The sequence below is a fragment of the Natator depressus genome, chromosome 8 (genome assembly GCF_965152275.1).
Source record: "Natator depressus isolate rNatDep1 chromosome 8, rNatDep2.hap1, whole genome shotgun sequence".
In the NCBI taxonomy this organism is placed as follows: domain Eukaryota; kingdom Metazoa; phylum Chordata; order Testudines; family Cheloniidae; genus Natator; species Natator depressus.
The window spans coordinates 4,376,667-4,393,246 of record NC_134241.1 but is presented as its reverse complement, the minus strand read 5'-3'; the positions used below and the strand labels follow the sequence as shown (position 1 = coordinate 4,393,246).

The 16,580-nt window shown below is 41.2% G+C and overlaps 1 protein-coding gene across 1 annotated transcript; it reads left to right on the top strand.

Annotated features, from left to right (window-relative positions):
- The first annotated feature begins 16 nt into the window (after window positions 1-16).
- Window positions 17-16,258, top strand: MRPL22 (mitochondrial ribosomal protein L22). Its single transcript, XM_074960244.1, has 7 exons — window positions 17-123; window positions 208-253; window positions 894-1,029; window positions 4,352-4,417; window positions 4,901-4,978; window positions 6,848-6,917; window positions 15,695-16,258. The coding sequence occupies exons 1-7, from the start codon at window positions 96-98 to the stop codon at window positions 15,904-15,906; spliced, it is 636 nt and encodes a 211-aa protein (XP_074816345.1). The 5' UTR covers window positions 17-95; the 3' UTR covers window positions 15,907-16,258.
- Window positions 16,259-16,580: the final 322 nt, after the last annotated feature.

Sequence of the window (16,580 nt, the reverse complement as noted above, 5' to 3'; positions counted from 1 at the left end):
CTCGCACGCTGTCGCACCACGACCCCTGACCTCCCGGCGCACGAGCGGCGCTGCGCATGCGTGGAGAGCAGCTGCTGTGAGGCGAGCCGGAGAAGATGGCGGCGCCGATGGTGGTCGGAGCTGGTGAGCGTGAGGGGAGGTGGGACGGGGATGGGGGGAGGCGTTTGTCCACCACTTCCTCACTAACTCCCCGCTTCGCCGTTGTAGGGGCTGCCTGGGCGCGGAGCCTTCTCAGCTGGGCCCGGCCGGAGAGGTAAGTCTCACCCCCCCCCCCTGTAGGCAGGGTCGGACCTCCCGGGCTGAGGGTGTGCCCCGGTTGGGGGAGGGTGTGCCCCGGTTGGGGGGCGGCCCGCCCCGCCTCTCGGGAGGGTGTGTGCCGGGGGGGGCGCTATAAGGTCAATAGCCAAAAAGCGGGCAAGAATTAGTTAAATTGCAGACGGTAGTGTGTCCTTGCTCGATGATAGGATTCTTTCAGGCCAGTTCATTTTTACATGCAGGGACAAATGAATGGGTTAAGTCTTTCAATCTGGAATGAGGTGTGCTGGCTGTGTTACTGACCAGGACTGAAGTACTTTGGCGGCATTGATGGGCACTTAAGTTTGGAATAGCTGTACAGGAAGGCTCACTGCTCATCTCAGTGAGTCCCAGATTTCTCATATACACAGGAGAAATGCCCTTGGCATAAAGGCATATCTCTTATAACTTCCTTTTGCCAGTTGCCAATGTTAAATATACATGTAAGTTTACCAAACTCACATTTTTCTTTCCTGTTTAAACTCATCTGGTACAGTCTGATGTTTCAGTGACTTAGCGTACTGTCAGTTTCAGTTATCTGGATAGGATCACACTGCACAGGTCCAGCAGCAAAACAATTAAAATATAGTTTCTTGCAGGTTACTAGCATCTTGCAGTATTTCTCTTCTGTCAAATATCCAAACAAGAACGTATCTTCAGAATGTCGGGAGGTGGGAGAAGAAGAACAGAATAGTTTACCCTCCGCAGCTGCCAGGAGAGCCTCGAAGACCAGCAGTAAGAATTCACCTGTGAAATCTCTCTACCTACTTATATGTAGCAAATAGTTGCTTCCAAGCAGACTGCTGTCTATCTCTGGCTAATTCCACAAGGCAATCACATATAACTAATTAGCAGACTCAGTCCAAGATTTGGGTATTTTAGGCATCTTTTATTCATAACTGTATCAGCAAAGGAGGTTCATTTAATCTTAGAATTTAGAAATGGGAAAGAACTACTGAATCCTCAGGTCTCAGCTTGGACCTCAGTTATTGTTTAATTTGATTGCCCAGCTAATTTATGTGTTTTGCATAATACAAAGCTACAGATTAAATAAGCCTTATTGTTGGTCACTCTGCCAAACTAACTAAATGCTGAGCCTTGAACTGACTGAGGAAAGCAACATGAGAATCCTTTCTCTAATTATTTCCTTAATATTGCCTTCCTCTGCTGCTCGGTCAAGATAGTGTGGGAAAAGCTAGCTTAATTATGTGCATGCTGAGTCAAATTCACTTGGTAGAAAAACAGAATAATGTTTTATGTAGTTGAGTTCACAATTAATTTCAAATCTTGAAAAATAAGCCTATTACTTGAAAAAAGAAAAGGAGTTCTTGTGGCACCTTAGAGACTAACCAATTTATTTGAGCATGAGCTTTCGTGAGCTACAGCTCACTTCATCCAATGAAGTGAGCTGTAGCTCACGAAAGCTCATGCTCAAATAAATTGGTTAGTCTCTAAGGTGCCACAAGTACTCCTTTTCTTTTTGCGAATACAGACTAACACGGCTGTTACTCTGAAACCTATTACTTGATTACATTCTTACCTTGCTTCTTTGGGGCACTTAAAAGCTGGAAATCAGGGTGGATAAAAATCAATGATTTAAAAAAATTTTAAAAATCATTTTTTTAATTTAAATTGGATTTTTTTGATAGGTTTTTTTCCCTCAAAAAGCATTTTATCTAAAGATAGATGTATTATATGTATTCAAAGATATCTCATCATGGAATAAGGATTATAAATTCTTAATTCTATAGTATGAGCCAATATATTCATGTAATGTTTAAGAAAAGTTTTGTAAATGAGTCCCAGTAGTTCATGGGTTAAGGACCCAATCTTATGAGGTTTCAGGGGCTTCTGCATAGATTATTTAGGTTAATCTTTCTATCTGCCCAATGGGACTCAGTGCTCAGTCTGGAAGATACCATCAGAGATGCTTAGTTTTGCAGTTCTCAAACTGTGGATTTGTGTCTCCAGAGATAACATGTTTGTTAGCAGCAAAATTGTTTTAAAATAAATACATAAATATATAGGAGGTGAGAAATAACAGACCTCAACCCTATTGTCCCTCCGCAAATTTGTGTACAGGGATTCAATCCCTTACCTCTCTCTAAAAGTGCAAAGTTTCAAAAAGTTCAATGAATAAAAGATTATTGGGGGCAGAATAGGTCTGGACTGGGGGAAGAAGTCTGGAGATAAATGTGAAGGGAGGGACAGGCAATAGAAACAAAAGTGAAACTGTTTGAGCAGCATATTCCAGAAGTCCTGAGCTCTTTCTGAGTGTAGCCTTCATTGATTTGAGATCTACCATACCATTCTTTCACTAGAAGGGAAAACCTACAATGGCAGCAGGCCATAAAAGAGACCCAGTTTGGAAATGAGAACTATTCAAGAATTTGCTGATGGTGTTTTAAAGAAAGTCACACCAGCGAACTGGTGGAAGTCACTTAAGCACTTGGATTCAGAGACTGTTGAAGTGATAGCTCACTTTTAACAGGGGTAGCTTCTTCTGCAGATGTAGAAAGAATATTTTCTTCCTTTGGACGAATTCATTCCAAATTGAGAAATCATTTGGAACCTGAAAAAGCGGGAAAGCTTGTTTTTTCTTTTTCATATTATGAATAAACAGGAAAATGAAGGTGAAGACGACTGAGTTAGCTGCAGAAGCCAATATTTTAAGTTTCTCATGTTGACTTGGCTGACATAGTCGATTTAATTTTTTTTAAATATTTCATTTAACTATTTTAGTTAAAAACCATTTTAACAAAAACAAACCTGATTTTAAAAAAATTGAATGTTTTTAAATTCAAAAATTCATATGCTTGTTTTGTTGAAATATTATGTTTGCTGTTGAAGAAAAAAATCCAGAATATATAACATTGTTGTTTTAGTTAAATAAAACTATTTAAATGTCTGTCTGGTGATGTTCTCCTCCTAATAGAGCATGCCAAGAAAATTCTCCAAATATTAATGATTAACCTTTTGAATTGGAGATAGTTCACCTCCCAATGACTTCATAAATAATTTGCTTCAGTTACCTTTGGTAAATGAAATAACCAAACAATCCATTTATTTTCTGATATATCTGTAAAAGAATCTGAAAAGTTTTCAAAATCACTTAAAAAATGTATAGTGTGTATCTTCTAAAATTGAAACCTACATCTGTCTCTGAGTTGTGAAGAATATGTATTAAGTTTATAACAACCAACAAGAATGCACATTTAAATCGAATCCACCCTGCTGGAAATGTAGTTAGATATGCTAGGGTTTTTTTCTGTCGGCTTGTGTTTAATGTGTAACTAGATAAACTAAATATTGAAAGGCTGGGCACTGGAGGAAGGAGTAGTACTACCTTTAAGATCTCAAAATTAGCAGCCTGTACTGAGATGTATGGGAAATTTTGGAAGGTTCATTTTAAAATTTTTCCAACTATTCCACTTGGAACTAAAAATTGTAGTCCTGTATTTTTATAACTCTTTACTTAAAAGTAATGAATTTAGTATCAAGTGTTTGGATTGTTGCTCAGCAAAGCTTAAATGAAAAGCACTTGCATCTCAAAAGAATAGTAGATTAAAAAAAAAATGCACTTTATTTTGTGTGGGACAGGAGCCTTTGATCTTAAGCCTTAAGAATATGTGCAGTGAGTAATGAAATGCATGAATGAAACGTTAATTATATAATTTATTAAAATATAAATCACCTTCTTTTATTTAAAATTTTGCACAGATGTGTTAAATTCCACTTGCTGTTTCTAGCCCTTGTAGGTGCAGTAGTGGTGTTCAAGTGGCTCTTTGGAGACAGCTTTTCTTATCAATCACTGATTGAGAAGCTATCCTGCTTCTGAAGGGTTAATTAAGTTCATTATAGCACCAGTGTGTAGAAGCGTTAATAAAATGTTTTGACCAGATGTGTTTGACCTGGAGTTCTTGTAGTGTAGTATCAGAAGTGGTCATCTTGCCTTGTAAGATTATTTTTTCTTCCCAAGACATTATGAACATTCCATCTTCTCACTTTCACAGCCAAATCACCAGTATTATAGCTTTAAAAAATCTCTTTTCCCTAGGAAATATTCCACTGTCGAAGGGACATAAAATACAGTAAGGACAAGATGTGGTATTTGGCAAAACTGGTAAGAGAAAATTTTAACTTTGTGCAATGTACTTGGTAGGAAAGTGTAAATATTTTTAATTCCTATATTTCTAACTTATTGCTTTGGATAAGCAGAAGCCTGATGCAGCCAGTTTGTTCAGCTTTTGCATTGTAAAATCTCTGGAAAACTCTTCCCATGGTTTTGTATAAGCTTGCTCATCTAGTGCAGATGACTAATAATTTGCATTTCTGTAGAGCCAACTAACTGCTGTTCAGCAGCGGATGGTGGTAGGAATTTTGATCAAGGACCATCCTTCCCTTATGAAAAATTGTATGGCAATTTACTGATAAAAATTCTGCACTAAAGGTTTTATTGTGTGGTGGGTGGGAATGGGGTGCTAAAATCTTTGAAATTTAACTACAATATCAGCATTGTTCCTGGCACTGCAATCTTAAATAACATTTTTTTTCTCCCTTTTGTTCAGAAGGGTTTAATTTTTCTGTTAACTTCTCCTAATTCCAGATAAAAGGAATGTCAATTGATCAGGCTCTTGCTCAGCTGGAATTCAATGACAAGAAGGGTGCAAAGGTGATCAAAGAGGTATATTGTGCAATTCTTTAGCACTTTAGTATCCAAACAGACTTTTTCAAACTCATACCTATATCAGAGTTTCAAGAGACTTTCCATTAAGCCCACCTGGAATATTTTGATCAAGTCGTATTGGCTACACTAATTAATTTATTCTGCTCTAATTTGTCCAGGCATTAATGACCTCTGCACACAATATTTTAGTAACTAGTGGTAGCAGAGTGCGTGAGTGTTCTCTGTTCATAATGACCAGCCTTCAAAAACATTTAAACTCATGTCTCTAAGCTTATAGCTTAAAACATATTTTGAATTTATAAATTGTAGGGTACAAAAAGGGAGAACACCTGAGTCTTATATGAAAATCTCTATTATTGGCTTTATGTTGCAAATGTCATAGGCCTCTTAAACAGGTGACCCACTTGCTCACTAGAGGAGGCATCAGTTTTCAATACAAAAGTACTGAAGTAAAGCATGTCACTTTTCACCTTGAAACAGTGAACTGCAGTGGTTAATCCTGCACAACCTCAGAAATTGCATTTCTAGTCTAGAATGTGACCCTTCATGAAGATGAACATAAGAACAGCCATATTGGGTCAGACCAATGGTCTGTATAGTGCAGTACCCTGTCTTCAGGCAGTGGCCAGTGCCAGGTGTTTAGAGGGAATGAACAGAATAGGGCAATTTTCAAGTGATCCAACCCTGTCATCCACTCCTTCTGGCAGCTAAAGGCTTAGGACACCCAAAGCATCAGGTTGCATCTCAGGTCTATCAGTGACTCTTAGCCAAGATGATCAGTTTTCCATGAACTTGTCTAATTCTTGAACCAAGTTATAGCTTTGGCCTTCACAACATCCCCTGGCAACAGGTTCCACAGGTTGACTGTGCATTGTGTGAGGAAGTACTTTTGTTTGTTTTTAAATCTGCTGCCTATTAATTTTATTAGGTGACCCCTGTTTCTTGTGTTGTGTGGAGGGGTTTAAAAAAAGAAAAAAGATTTAAAGCTGGCACTTGCTGCAAAAAAACTAGACTAAAGTGAAGATTTATCTTCGGCAAATCTTTATCTCCATTTAGCATAGAAGTTGGTCACCATCAGTTTGTGCCCCAAATTTAACATCCCTCTAAATTGTTACTTCTAGGGAAAGTGCACAATATTGTAAATATTTTAGTGTTTTTGTGAATCTCTTAAGCCCAGATTTTTAAACCTATTTAAACATTGCAGCCCCTTTTGAAAATGAGATTGAGGCTCCTAAATCAGTTAGGCTTTGCAATGCTTAAGTACCTTTTAAAAAAAATCTGGGGTTACATCACTTAAGAACTCTTAAACACTTTTGTGGGACCCATATGTTACATCATGCTACAGAGAGGGTTGTTGCTTATGTATGATCATCCTAGTAACAGCATTAGAATGAACAGTGAAAAAGTATCCCATGAAGCACTCTTTAACTTTTAAATTAAATTCCAAACTTTATATCTCAATTTCTTACGACTTTTCCCCTTTAGCTAAAATATGTCTGTGTTTAGTTTGTTAAAACGGAACCTGCATCCAAATATGTAGGAAAAGAACCCCCTTCTAGAGTACAGGTCAAATTCATCACTGGCATAAGCATGCACAACTCCACTGATGCTAATGGAGATGACCACTTCCACCAGTGGTAAGTTAGCCCTACATCTGCACCTGTATCACAACTACACCAGAGACCATCCCTGCCATTTTCAAAGCTTCTCTGAAAGAGAGAAAGAGGCCCCCTGCTTGTAGTCTCATCCTTTTAGAATCCGTTTCTACTACTGATTTAAAAATGGAAACAATTACGGGTATCTTTATGGAGATGAGAAATTGCATTGCTTTAATTCATGTTCAACATTTATTTTCTTTTGCTATAGGTTCTTCTGGAAGCTCAAGAAATGGCAGTGAGAAATCACAACGTAGAATTCAAATCAAATTTATACATAGGTAAAATTGTTTCTTATTTTTTTAAAACTGCTTCTGCCACCAGGGGGTGAGCAGAGCAGCTGCTGCTGGAACCTGGAGGAGCACTCAGTGGCTGCTCTGGCAAGAGAAGTAGCAGCGGCACCCCACTCCTGCCCTGAGCACAGCTCTCCATCCTGCCCAACACAACTCTCCCCCTCCACTCCCCTTCCCCCCCCTCAGAGCGTGGCTCCCCCCTGTCCTGCCCCACTCGCCACCCTGCCCTGGCTCCCAGGGGGGTGGAGAGGGATGGACTGGGTAAGGAGGGGGTGTGATTGAAAAAGTTTGGGGACCACTGTGCTACAGCATTGCAGCCCGCTCCAGGCAGCTACTGACCTTGCTCTTCCCTGAGGCTCTTTTTATATGGGCCTGCTGGGCCCTGATTGGCTTCTCCTCACAGCCCCTCTCCCATTGGCTGCTTCTCCTGCAGCATCCCCAGGGTTCTGTTAAGCCACGGGTGGGCAAACTTTTTCGCCGGAGGGCCACATTGGGGGGTGAAACTGTATGGAGGGCTGGGTAGGGAAGGCTGTGCCTCCCCAAACAGCCTGGCCCCTTCCCCCTATCCGCCCCCTCCCGCTTCCTGCCCCTTGACTGCCCCCCTCAGAACCCCCGACCCATCCAACCCCCCTGCTCCTTGTCCCCTGACTGCCCCCCAAGGACCCCACCCCCTTCCACCCCATCCAACCACTCCCTGTCCCCTTATCCAACCCCCTGCCCCTCCCCCCCACCCCCTTACCGTGCAGCTCAGAGCAGCAGGAGCTCACTGGCCAGAGCCAGCCGCGCTGCCCATGCAGCAGCATGGCTGCAGGGGAGGGGGGACAGCAGGGGAGGGGCCAGGAGCTCGCCTCCCCAGCCAGGAGCTCATGGGCCATAGTTTGCCCACCACCTCTGTGTTAAGCCCTTACAGGCCAGCATGGGGCCAACACCATCACAACTACAAATTTTATTCTTTAGCAAAATGCTAATGTTAAAAACCAGAGAACCTCAGTACTCCATCTTCCCAGAGCAGTTAAGAATTAGGCAATCAAGCCTTTAGTCAGTACTTGCAGTTACCAGCACTTTCTACAGCATTTAACACCATTTTTAGTAAGAGAGACATACATCCATCAAAATACCAAATAGAATCTCTACTAGCTGTATACAAATGGACAGTCTCATTTGGAGGAGGTGGCTTGACTTTAGCAAATAAGAAAAGAATTCAGTCTGTCTTACTGGTACTGTTTCAGTGCTACCAGGTAGCTTTGACAATCCTGGATGAGTAGAGAGCAGGTTTCCATTCACCTTCAGTATTAATGCTAACACCTATGTCTGTAATCCACCAAGCAAATTAATTTTAATTTGCCTTAGAAGCATCTCATTCAAGAGCAGGCACATTTTTATGGTGTGGACCACATCTTAAGACTACTTGTGGAATACCTCCTTCTCCATGCACAATCACATAACAGGCCTAGGGAAATTACAGCAATGGCTTACGTGGGAAAATACTAGGAAAATATTTATATACCCCAATTGTCTTTTGGGCAAAAAACATTTTTATTTAAAAACGTTTATCGCACTGTCTGTCCAACTCTTTGTGCCATCTCTGCCTCTGATCCAGTCCCGTCTCTTCCTCAGTCTTTTCTGTTGCTTGGTTTTCTTCTCCTTTGCATGTGCTGTCTAGTCAGCTGGTGCCCTTCTCTCTCTGGACATTCTGCACACAAACAGCCCCCCCCCCCCCCCCAAAAAAAAAAACAGAAAAATTCAGTTGTCCTCTGAAGAGTTATTGAATTAAATATGGAGACTGAATTTAGTAGTGTGAAATAACCAGATTTTTATCCCACTTTAAGTGCAAATCTGAACCCCCCCAACTGTGGAATTGTAACTGTGTTTCTAACAGGACACTGAACTCCAATACTTATCAATGATGGTGTCGTGTGTAGTAATGTGTGGGGGTTTTTTTCTGTGTATGACTGCTGTAGTGTCACGTTTTCAAGGATCTGTCCTTTCCAATAGTGTGTAACTTACATTTAGATGTGGAATACTAGCCAACAGTTCTCTTACTTTTGAGTAGCTGAACTTCTGTCAACTTCTCATTAAGGTAAAAAAGATTCTAAATGAAGTGCTTTTAGACACAGCCTTACATGCAGTCTTCTCATTTGTCCCCTATCAAATTTATGCCATTACCTCTCACGGCATGATCAGTGCCATGGAATGTTCATTTTGCTTTTGAACTTAGAATGATGAAAAAAGGCAATGGAATTGGCTTCTAACAAGGGGAAAAATAGAATCATAGAAGATTAGGGTTGGAAGAGACCTCAGGAGGTCATCTAGTCCAACCCCTTGCTCAGGGCAGGACCAATCCCAACTAAATCATCCCAGCCAGGGCTTGTCAAGCTGGGCCTTAAAAACCTCTAAGGATGGAGATTCCACCACCTCACTAGCATGTCACTTCATAATATTCATGACCTCTGAAGTGGACAGTTTGGGAGAAAGTGACTGAACTGATTGGTGAGTTACTCCTTTCTGGGGGAGGGTTAAAGAAAGGTGTCTTGTAATGTTAAAGTTTTAAGGGAAACATTTAACTGAAATGCTTGTTAATGGAGTACTAATGGGCAAGGCAAGCTGTTTTAAAACTAAAGGAGTACTTGTGGCACCTTAGAGACTAACATGTATTTGAGCATAAGCTTTCGTGAACTACAGCTCACTTTATCCGATGCATTCAGTGAAAAATATAGTGGGGAGATGTATAGACACAGACAACATGAAACAATGGGTGTTACCATACACACTGTAATGAGAGTGATCAGGTAAGGTGAGCTATTATCAGCAGGAGAGCGGGGTGGGGGAGAGGGGGAGAACCTTTTGTAGTGATAATCAAGGTGGGCCATTTCCAGCAGTTGACAAGAATGTCTCAGGAATGGGGGGGGAGGGGGAGATAAACATGAGGAAATAGTTTTACTTAGTATAATGACCCATCCACTCCCAGTCTTTATTCAAGCCTAAGTTAATTGTATCCAGTTTGCAAATTAATTCCAATTCAGCAGTCTCTCGTTGGAGTCTGTTTTTGAAGTTTTTTTGTTGAAGAATTGCCACTTTTAGGTCTGTAATCAAGTGACCAAAGAGATTGAAGTGTTCTCCGACTGGTTTTTGAATGTTATAATTCTTGACATCTGATTTGTGTCCATTTATTCTTTTACGTAGAGACTGTCCAGTTTGGCCAATGTACATGGCAGAGGGGCATTGCTGGCACATGATGGAATATATCACATTGGTAGATGTGCAGATGAATGAGCCTCTGATAGTGTGGCTGATGTGATTAGGCCCTATGATGGTGTCCCCTGAATAGATATGTGGACACAGTTGGCAACAGGCTTTGTTGCAAGGACAGGTTCCTGGGTTAGTGGTTCTGTTGTGTGGTTGCTGGTGAGTATTTGCTTTGGGTTAGGGGGCTGTCTGTAAGCAAGGACTAGCCAGTCTCCCAAGATCTGTGAGAGTGATGGGTCGTCCTTCAGGATAGGCTGTAGATCCTTGATGATGCATTGGTGAGGTTTTAGTTGGGGGCTGAAGGTGATGGCTAGTGGCGTTCTGTTATTTTCTTTGTTGGGCCTGTCCTGTAGTAGGTGACTTCTGGGAACTCTTCTGGCTCTATCAATCTGTTTCTTCGCTTCCGCAGATGGTTACTGTAGTTGTAAGAATGCTTGATAGAGATCTTGTAGGTGTTTGCCTCTGTCTGAGGGGTTGGAGCAAATGCGGTTGCATCATAGAGCTTGGCTGTAGACAATGGATCATGTGGTGTGGTCTGGATGAAAGCTGGAGGCATGTAGGTAGGAATAGTGGTCAGTAGGTTTCTGGTATAGGGTGATGTTTGTGACCATCGCTTATTAGCACCGTAGTGTCCAGGAAGTGGATCTCTTGTGTGGACTGGTCCAGGCTGAGGTTGATGGTGGGATGGAAATTGTTGAAATCATGGTGGAATTCCTCAAGGGCTTCTTTTCCATGGGTCCAGATGATGATGATGTCATCCATGTAGCGCAAGTAGAGTAGGGGCATTAGGGGACGAGAGCTGAGGAAGTGTTGTTCTAAGTCAGCCGTAAAAATGTTGGCATCCTGTGGGGCCATGCGGGTACCCATGGCAGTGTTGCTGATTTGAACGTATACATTGTCCCCAAATGTGAAATAGTTATGGGTGAGGACAAAGTCACAAAGTTCAGCCACCAGGTTAGCCGTGACATTATCGGGGATACTGTTCCTGATGGCTTGTAGTCCATCTTTGTGTGGAATGTTGGTGTAGAGGGCTTCTACATCCATAGTGGCCAGGATGGTGTTTTCAGGAAGATCACCGATGGATTGTAGTTTCCTCAGGAAGTCAGTGGTGTCTCGAAGATAGCTGGGAGTGCTGGTAGCATAGGGCCTGAGGAGGGAGTCTACACAGCCAGACAATCCTGCTGTCAGGGTGCCAATGCCTGAGATGATGGGGCATCCAGGATTTCCAGGTTTATGGATCTTGGGTAGCAGATAGAATACCCCAGGTCGGGGTCCCAGGGGTGTGTCTGTGTGGATTTGTTCTTGTGCTTTTTCAGGGAGTTTCTTGAGCAAATGGTGTAGTTTCTTTTGGTAACCCTCAGAGGGTAATGGCTTGTAGAAAGTGGTGTTGGAGAGCTGCCTAGCAGCCTCTTGTTCATATTCCGAACTATTCATGATGACGACAGCACCTCCTTTGTCAGCCTTTTTGATTATGATGTCAGAGTTGTTTCTGAGACTGTGGATGGCATTGTGTTTTGCACGGCTGATTTTATGGGGCAAGTGATGCTTCTTTTCCACAATTTCAGCCCGTGCACATCGGCGGAAGCACTCTATGTAGAAGTCCAGTCTGTTGTTTCGACGTTCAGGAGGAGTCCACCCAGAACCCTTCTTTTTGTAATCTTGGTAGGAAGGTCTCTGTGGGTCAGTATGTTGTTCAGAGTTGTGTGTTGGAAATATTCCTTGAGTCGGAGATGTTGAAAATAGGATTCTAGGTCACCACAGAACTGTATCATGTTCGTGGGGGTGGAGGGGCAGAAGGAGAGGCCCCGAGATAGGACAGATTCTTCTGCTGGGCTAAGAGTATAGTTGGATAGATTGACAATATTGCTGGGTGGGTTAAGGGAACTACTGTTGGGGCCCCTTGTGGCATGTAGTAGTTTGGATAGTTTAGTGTCCTTTTTCTTTTGTAGAGAAGCAAAGTGTGTGTTGTAAATGGCTTGTCTAGTTTTTGTAAAGTCCAGCCACGAGGAAGTTTGTGTGGAAGGTTGGTTTTTTATGAGTGTCCAGTTTTGAGAGCTCATTCTTAATCTTTCCCTGTTTGCTGTAGGGGATGTTGATCAGGTGGTTCCGCAGTTTCTTTGAGAGTGTGTGGCACAAGCTGTCAGCATAGTCTGTGTGGTATGTAGATTGTAATGGATTTTTTTACCTTCAGTCTTTTTGGTATGATGTCCATCTGTTTGCATTTGGAAAGGAAGATAATGTCTGTCTGTATCTGTACGAGTTTTTTTCCATGAAGTTGATTTCCACTCCTTACGGCTAAATTCAGTGCCTTGCACAATGACAGGTTTCAGAGTAGCAGCCGTGTTAGTCTGTATCCGCAGAAAGAAAAGGAGGAGTACTTGTGGCACCTTAGAGATGAACAAATTTATTTGAGCATAAGCTTTCGTGAGCTACAGCTCACTTCATCGGATGCATGCAGTGGAAAATACAGTGGGGAGATTTATATACACAGAGAACATGAAACAATGGGTATATAAATCTCCCCACTGTATTTTCCACTGCATGCATCCGATGAAGTGAGTTGTAGCTCAAGAAAGCTTATGCTCAAATGAATTTGTTCGTCTCTAAGGTGCCACAAGTCCTCCTTTTCTTTTTGCGGATACAGACTAACACGGCTGCTACTCTGAAACCTGCTTTAAAACTGTATTCCACCTTAGTTCCTGTATTGCCCAGTGACGCAGGTCCTGCTTACTCCTCAGTTACTTCATAAGGTGCTACACTGTGTTCCCTTATGTTCCCATTGAGTTCCTTAAGGAAAAAATCTACAGCAAAGTAAATCAAGAATGAGATAAAAGCACACATGTTCTAGGGCAAATCCTGAAGCTGTGGCTATAGCACACCTCTAGCCAGATGTAGCAAACAGCATATTCTACTTCAGATCATGCAGTTTGTTTGCAATATCTGGCTGGTCCGTTTTGGCAAAGCCTGGTACTCAGGAGCAGAGGTGCTAAAAAGCTGAGTGGAATTTGAGCAAAATCAGCTTTTGTTGTTGCTAGTGCAGTGTGTTGTGGGATTTTGTTTGCATCATAGCTCCACCTTATTCCTGCATGTGCTACTTGGCAGCAAGGTAAAACACCAGAAGTAAAAAGTAGGGCTGTAGATTAATCTCAGTTAACTCATGTGATTAACTAAAGAAAATTTAATCGTGATTAAAAAAAATTAATCACAGTTTTAATCACACTGTTAAATTTCAATTGGGATTCTATTGTTTGTTAAATATTTCTGGATGTTTTTCTTCATTTCAAGTATATTGATTTCAGTTACAACACAGAATACACAGTGTACAGTGCTCACTTTATATTTATTTGTTATTACAAACATTTGCACTATAAAATGATAAAATATAGTATTTTTCAGTTCCCCCATTACAAGTACTGTAGTGCAGTGGGGGACTTGAAAAATACTATTTTTGTTTTTTTACAATGCAAATGTTTGTAATAAAAATAAATATAAAGTGAGCACTGTACACTGTATTCTGATGTAATTTAAATCAATATATTTGAAAATGTAGAAAAATCCAAAAAAATTTAAATAAATGGTGTTCTATTATTGTTTAACAACGCGATTAATTGTGATTACTTTTTTCAATCGCCTGACAGCCATAGTAAAAAGCATTGTGTTGGGCCAAATGCCAGAAAGTACTCCGAATCCTACAAATGACACATTAGAAGTCCAGCACTCCGTAGCCGACAGAGCTGTGTACATCTTCTGCTGTAGCCCTTGAGGACATTTGCAGGTCTCAAAACTGAATAAGTTACTTTCTAATGACAGGCCTTATTGCTTTGTGGTTAGTGCATTGCACAGCTACCCAAGATCTCTGCTCTAAGCCACTCTTAGTCCTTGGACTGAAGGTGCTGTAGAGGGAATGTCATAAGATCTTCCTCATGTTACCTTAAAGTGACCTTAGTTGCATAGCAGATAGGCTCTAAAGAGTCCCAGCCAGGCCACCGAGGTCAAGAAGAGTCAATGATTTAGATAATGGCAGAGAAAGTACACTCAAAGTTTGCAGATAATACCAAGCTGGGAGGGGTTGCAAGTGTTTTGGAGGATAGGATTAAAATTCAAAATGATCTGGACAAACTGGAGAAATGGTCTGAAATAAATAGGATGAAATTCCATAAGGACAAAAGCAAAGAACTCCACATAGGAACAATCAGTGGCACACATACAAAATGGGAAATGACTGCCTAGGAAGGAGTACTGTGGAAAGGGATCTGGGGGTCATAGTGGATCACAGGCTAAATATGAGTTAACAGTGTAACACTTGCAAAAATAGTAAAGATCATTCTGGGATATATTAGTAGCAGTATTGCAGGCAAGACACACGAAATAATTCTTCTGCTCTACTCCGCACTGATTAAGCCTCAAATGGAGTATTGTATCCAGTTCTGGGTGCCACATTTCAGGAAGGATGTGGACAAATTGGAGGAAGTCCAGAGAAGAGTAACAAAAACGATTAAAGGTTTAAATAACATGACCTATGAGGGATAAAAATTTCTCTCTTTAACTTCTGAGGATAGGTCAAGCAGCAATGGACTTAAATTGCAGCAAGGGAGGTTTAGGTCAGACATTAGGAAAAACTTTCTAGCTGTCAGGGTGGTTAAGCACTGGAATAAATTGCCGAGGGAGGTTGTAGAATCTCTGTCATTGGAGACTTTTAAGGGCATGTTAGACAAACACCTGTCAGGAATGGTCTAGACAATACTTAGTCCTGCCATGAGTGCAGGGAACTACACCAGATAACCTCTTGAGGTCCCTTCCAGTCCTACAATTCTGTGAGTGCATGGTTGGGTGTTGAAATAATGAAAATATCTGGTAAATACAGTGAGTGCCGTGGGCGGAGATACGACAAAATGGAATCTGTTAAGTCTTCACAAAGAATGGAGGAGACAGGAATCTGTTACCTTGTGTTTATAAAAAGAAAAGGAGGACTTGTGGCACCTTAGAGACTAACAAATTTATTTGAGCATAAGTTTTCGTGAGCTACAGCTCACTTTGCTGAATGCATCCGATGAAGTGAGCTGTAGCTCACGAAAGCTTATGCTCAAATAAATTTGTTAGTCTCTAAGGTGCAACAAGTACTCCTTTTCTTTTTGCGAATGCAGACTAACACGGCTGCTGCTCTGAAACTTGTGTTAATAGTTACTGATGAGAAGTTGGAGCAGTCATTAAAGGGACACTGTAAAACCTGGTAGGCCCTCAAATTAGCTTCTCTTTTTTGGTGTTTTCATTCACTTTGTGCAAAGTGAATAAATTACATGTGCATGCTTTTTATAATCAATATTACAGTGGTCTTAAAGAATTCTCTCAGTCATGAGCTACTCTATAACAATTCATTATGCATGCAGTAAAATGGGAAAAAATGTCTGGAGGGAAAGGAATTTGAGGGTGCTTATAAAAAATACCCTGCCAATGTCCAGTTAAAAGTTCCAGTAGCTCATTCACTCTGAGACTCTCCCATTTTTTTTCTCTTCTTCTAGCTGACTCCTTTTCTGGAAAAGGTCACTATCTGAAACGGATTCGCTACCATGGCCGAGGTATGTTTGGCATCATGGAGAAAGTCAAATGCCATTACTTTGTGAAGCTTGTAGAAGGCCCACCTCCCCCTCCGGAAGCACCACAGACTGGATTTGACCAAGCTAAGGAATATGTGCAGCAGCTCCGAAACAGAACCATTATTCATACACTATGACACTCTAATCCAGCTGTATATATATTCTTCATAGTTTGAAAATGTGTAAATAAAAATAAGATTGTAAGACAGTTTGTATAGTTTGGTTCTCAGTTTGCTATTGGCTTATTCAAGATCCACTGCATGATGCAAGGAGGCTCACAAGCTTATTTTTTACTGTTTAATTATAGCACCATAGATGTGTGTAACCCTTGGAAAGGCAATGAGTATCCCTTCTCCTGAGAAGTTTGCAGTCACACAATGATACTTTCTTTAAATGTGTTTTTGGTATCTGTCTTACCAATTTTTCTCAGCCTTTGAATTGCCAGTTCTGTTCTCTGAATTTTATGCTGAAAATGGAAGAATTAAATCAGAAAATTCAGTTGTCTGTCCTTAAATGATCCACTAGTGCCTTGTATAGTAGCTGTTTTTGGTTCTCATGCTGTAAGTACATCTGCATGGGTACAAGGAACTTCTGGTGCAGGTCTGGTTGTGGGCTCAGGGCCTTAATTAGTGAAATGTACATAAAGTCTTTAATCTGGCATAGGTGCAACAATGTGACTAAAGTGTAGAGTCAGAATCAGACAAGCTCATAGTTTCAGTCTCAGATCTTCCATTTTATTTACTTTTAATATTAACCTGTTTATTTAGTGCTGGTCTATCTTAGCAGCTTCTGACACACAGGAAAGCTCTGT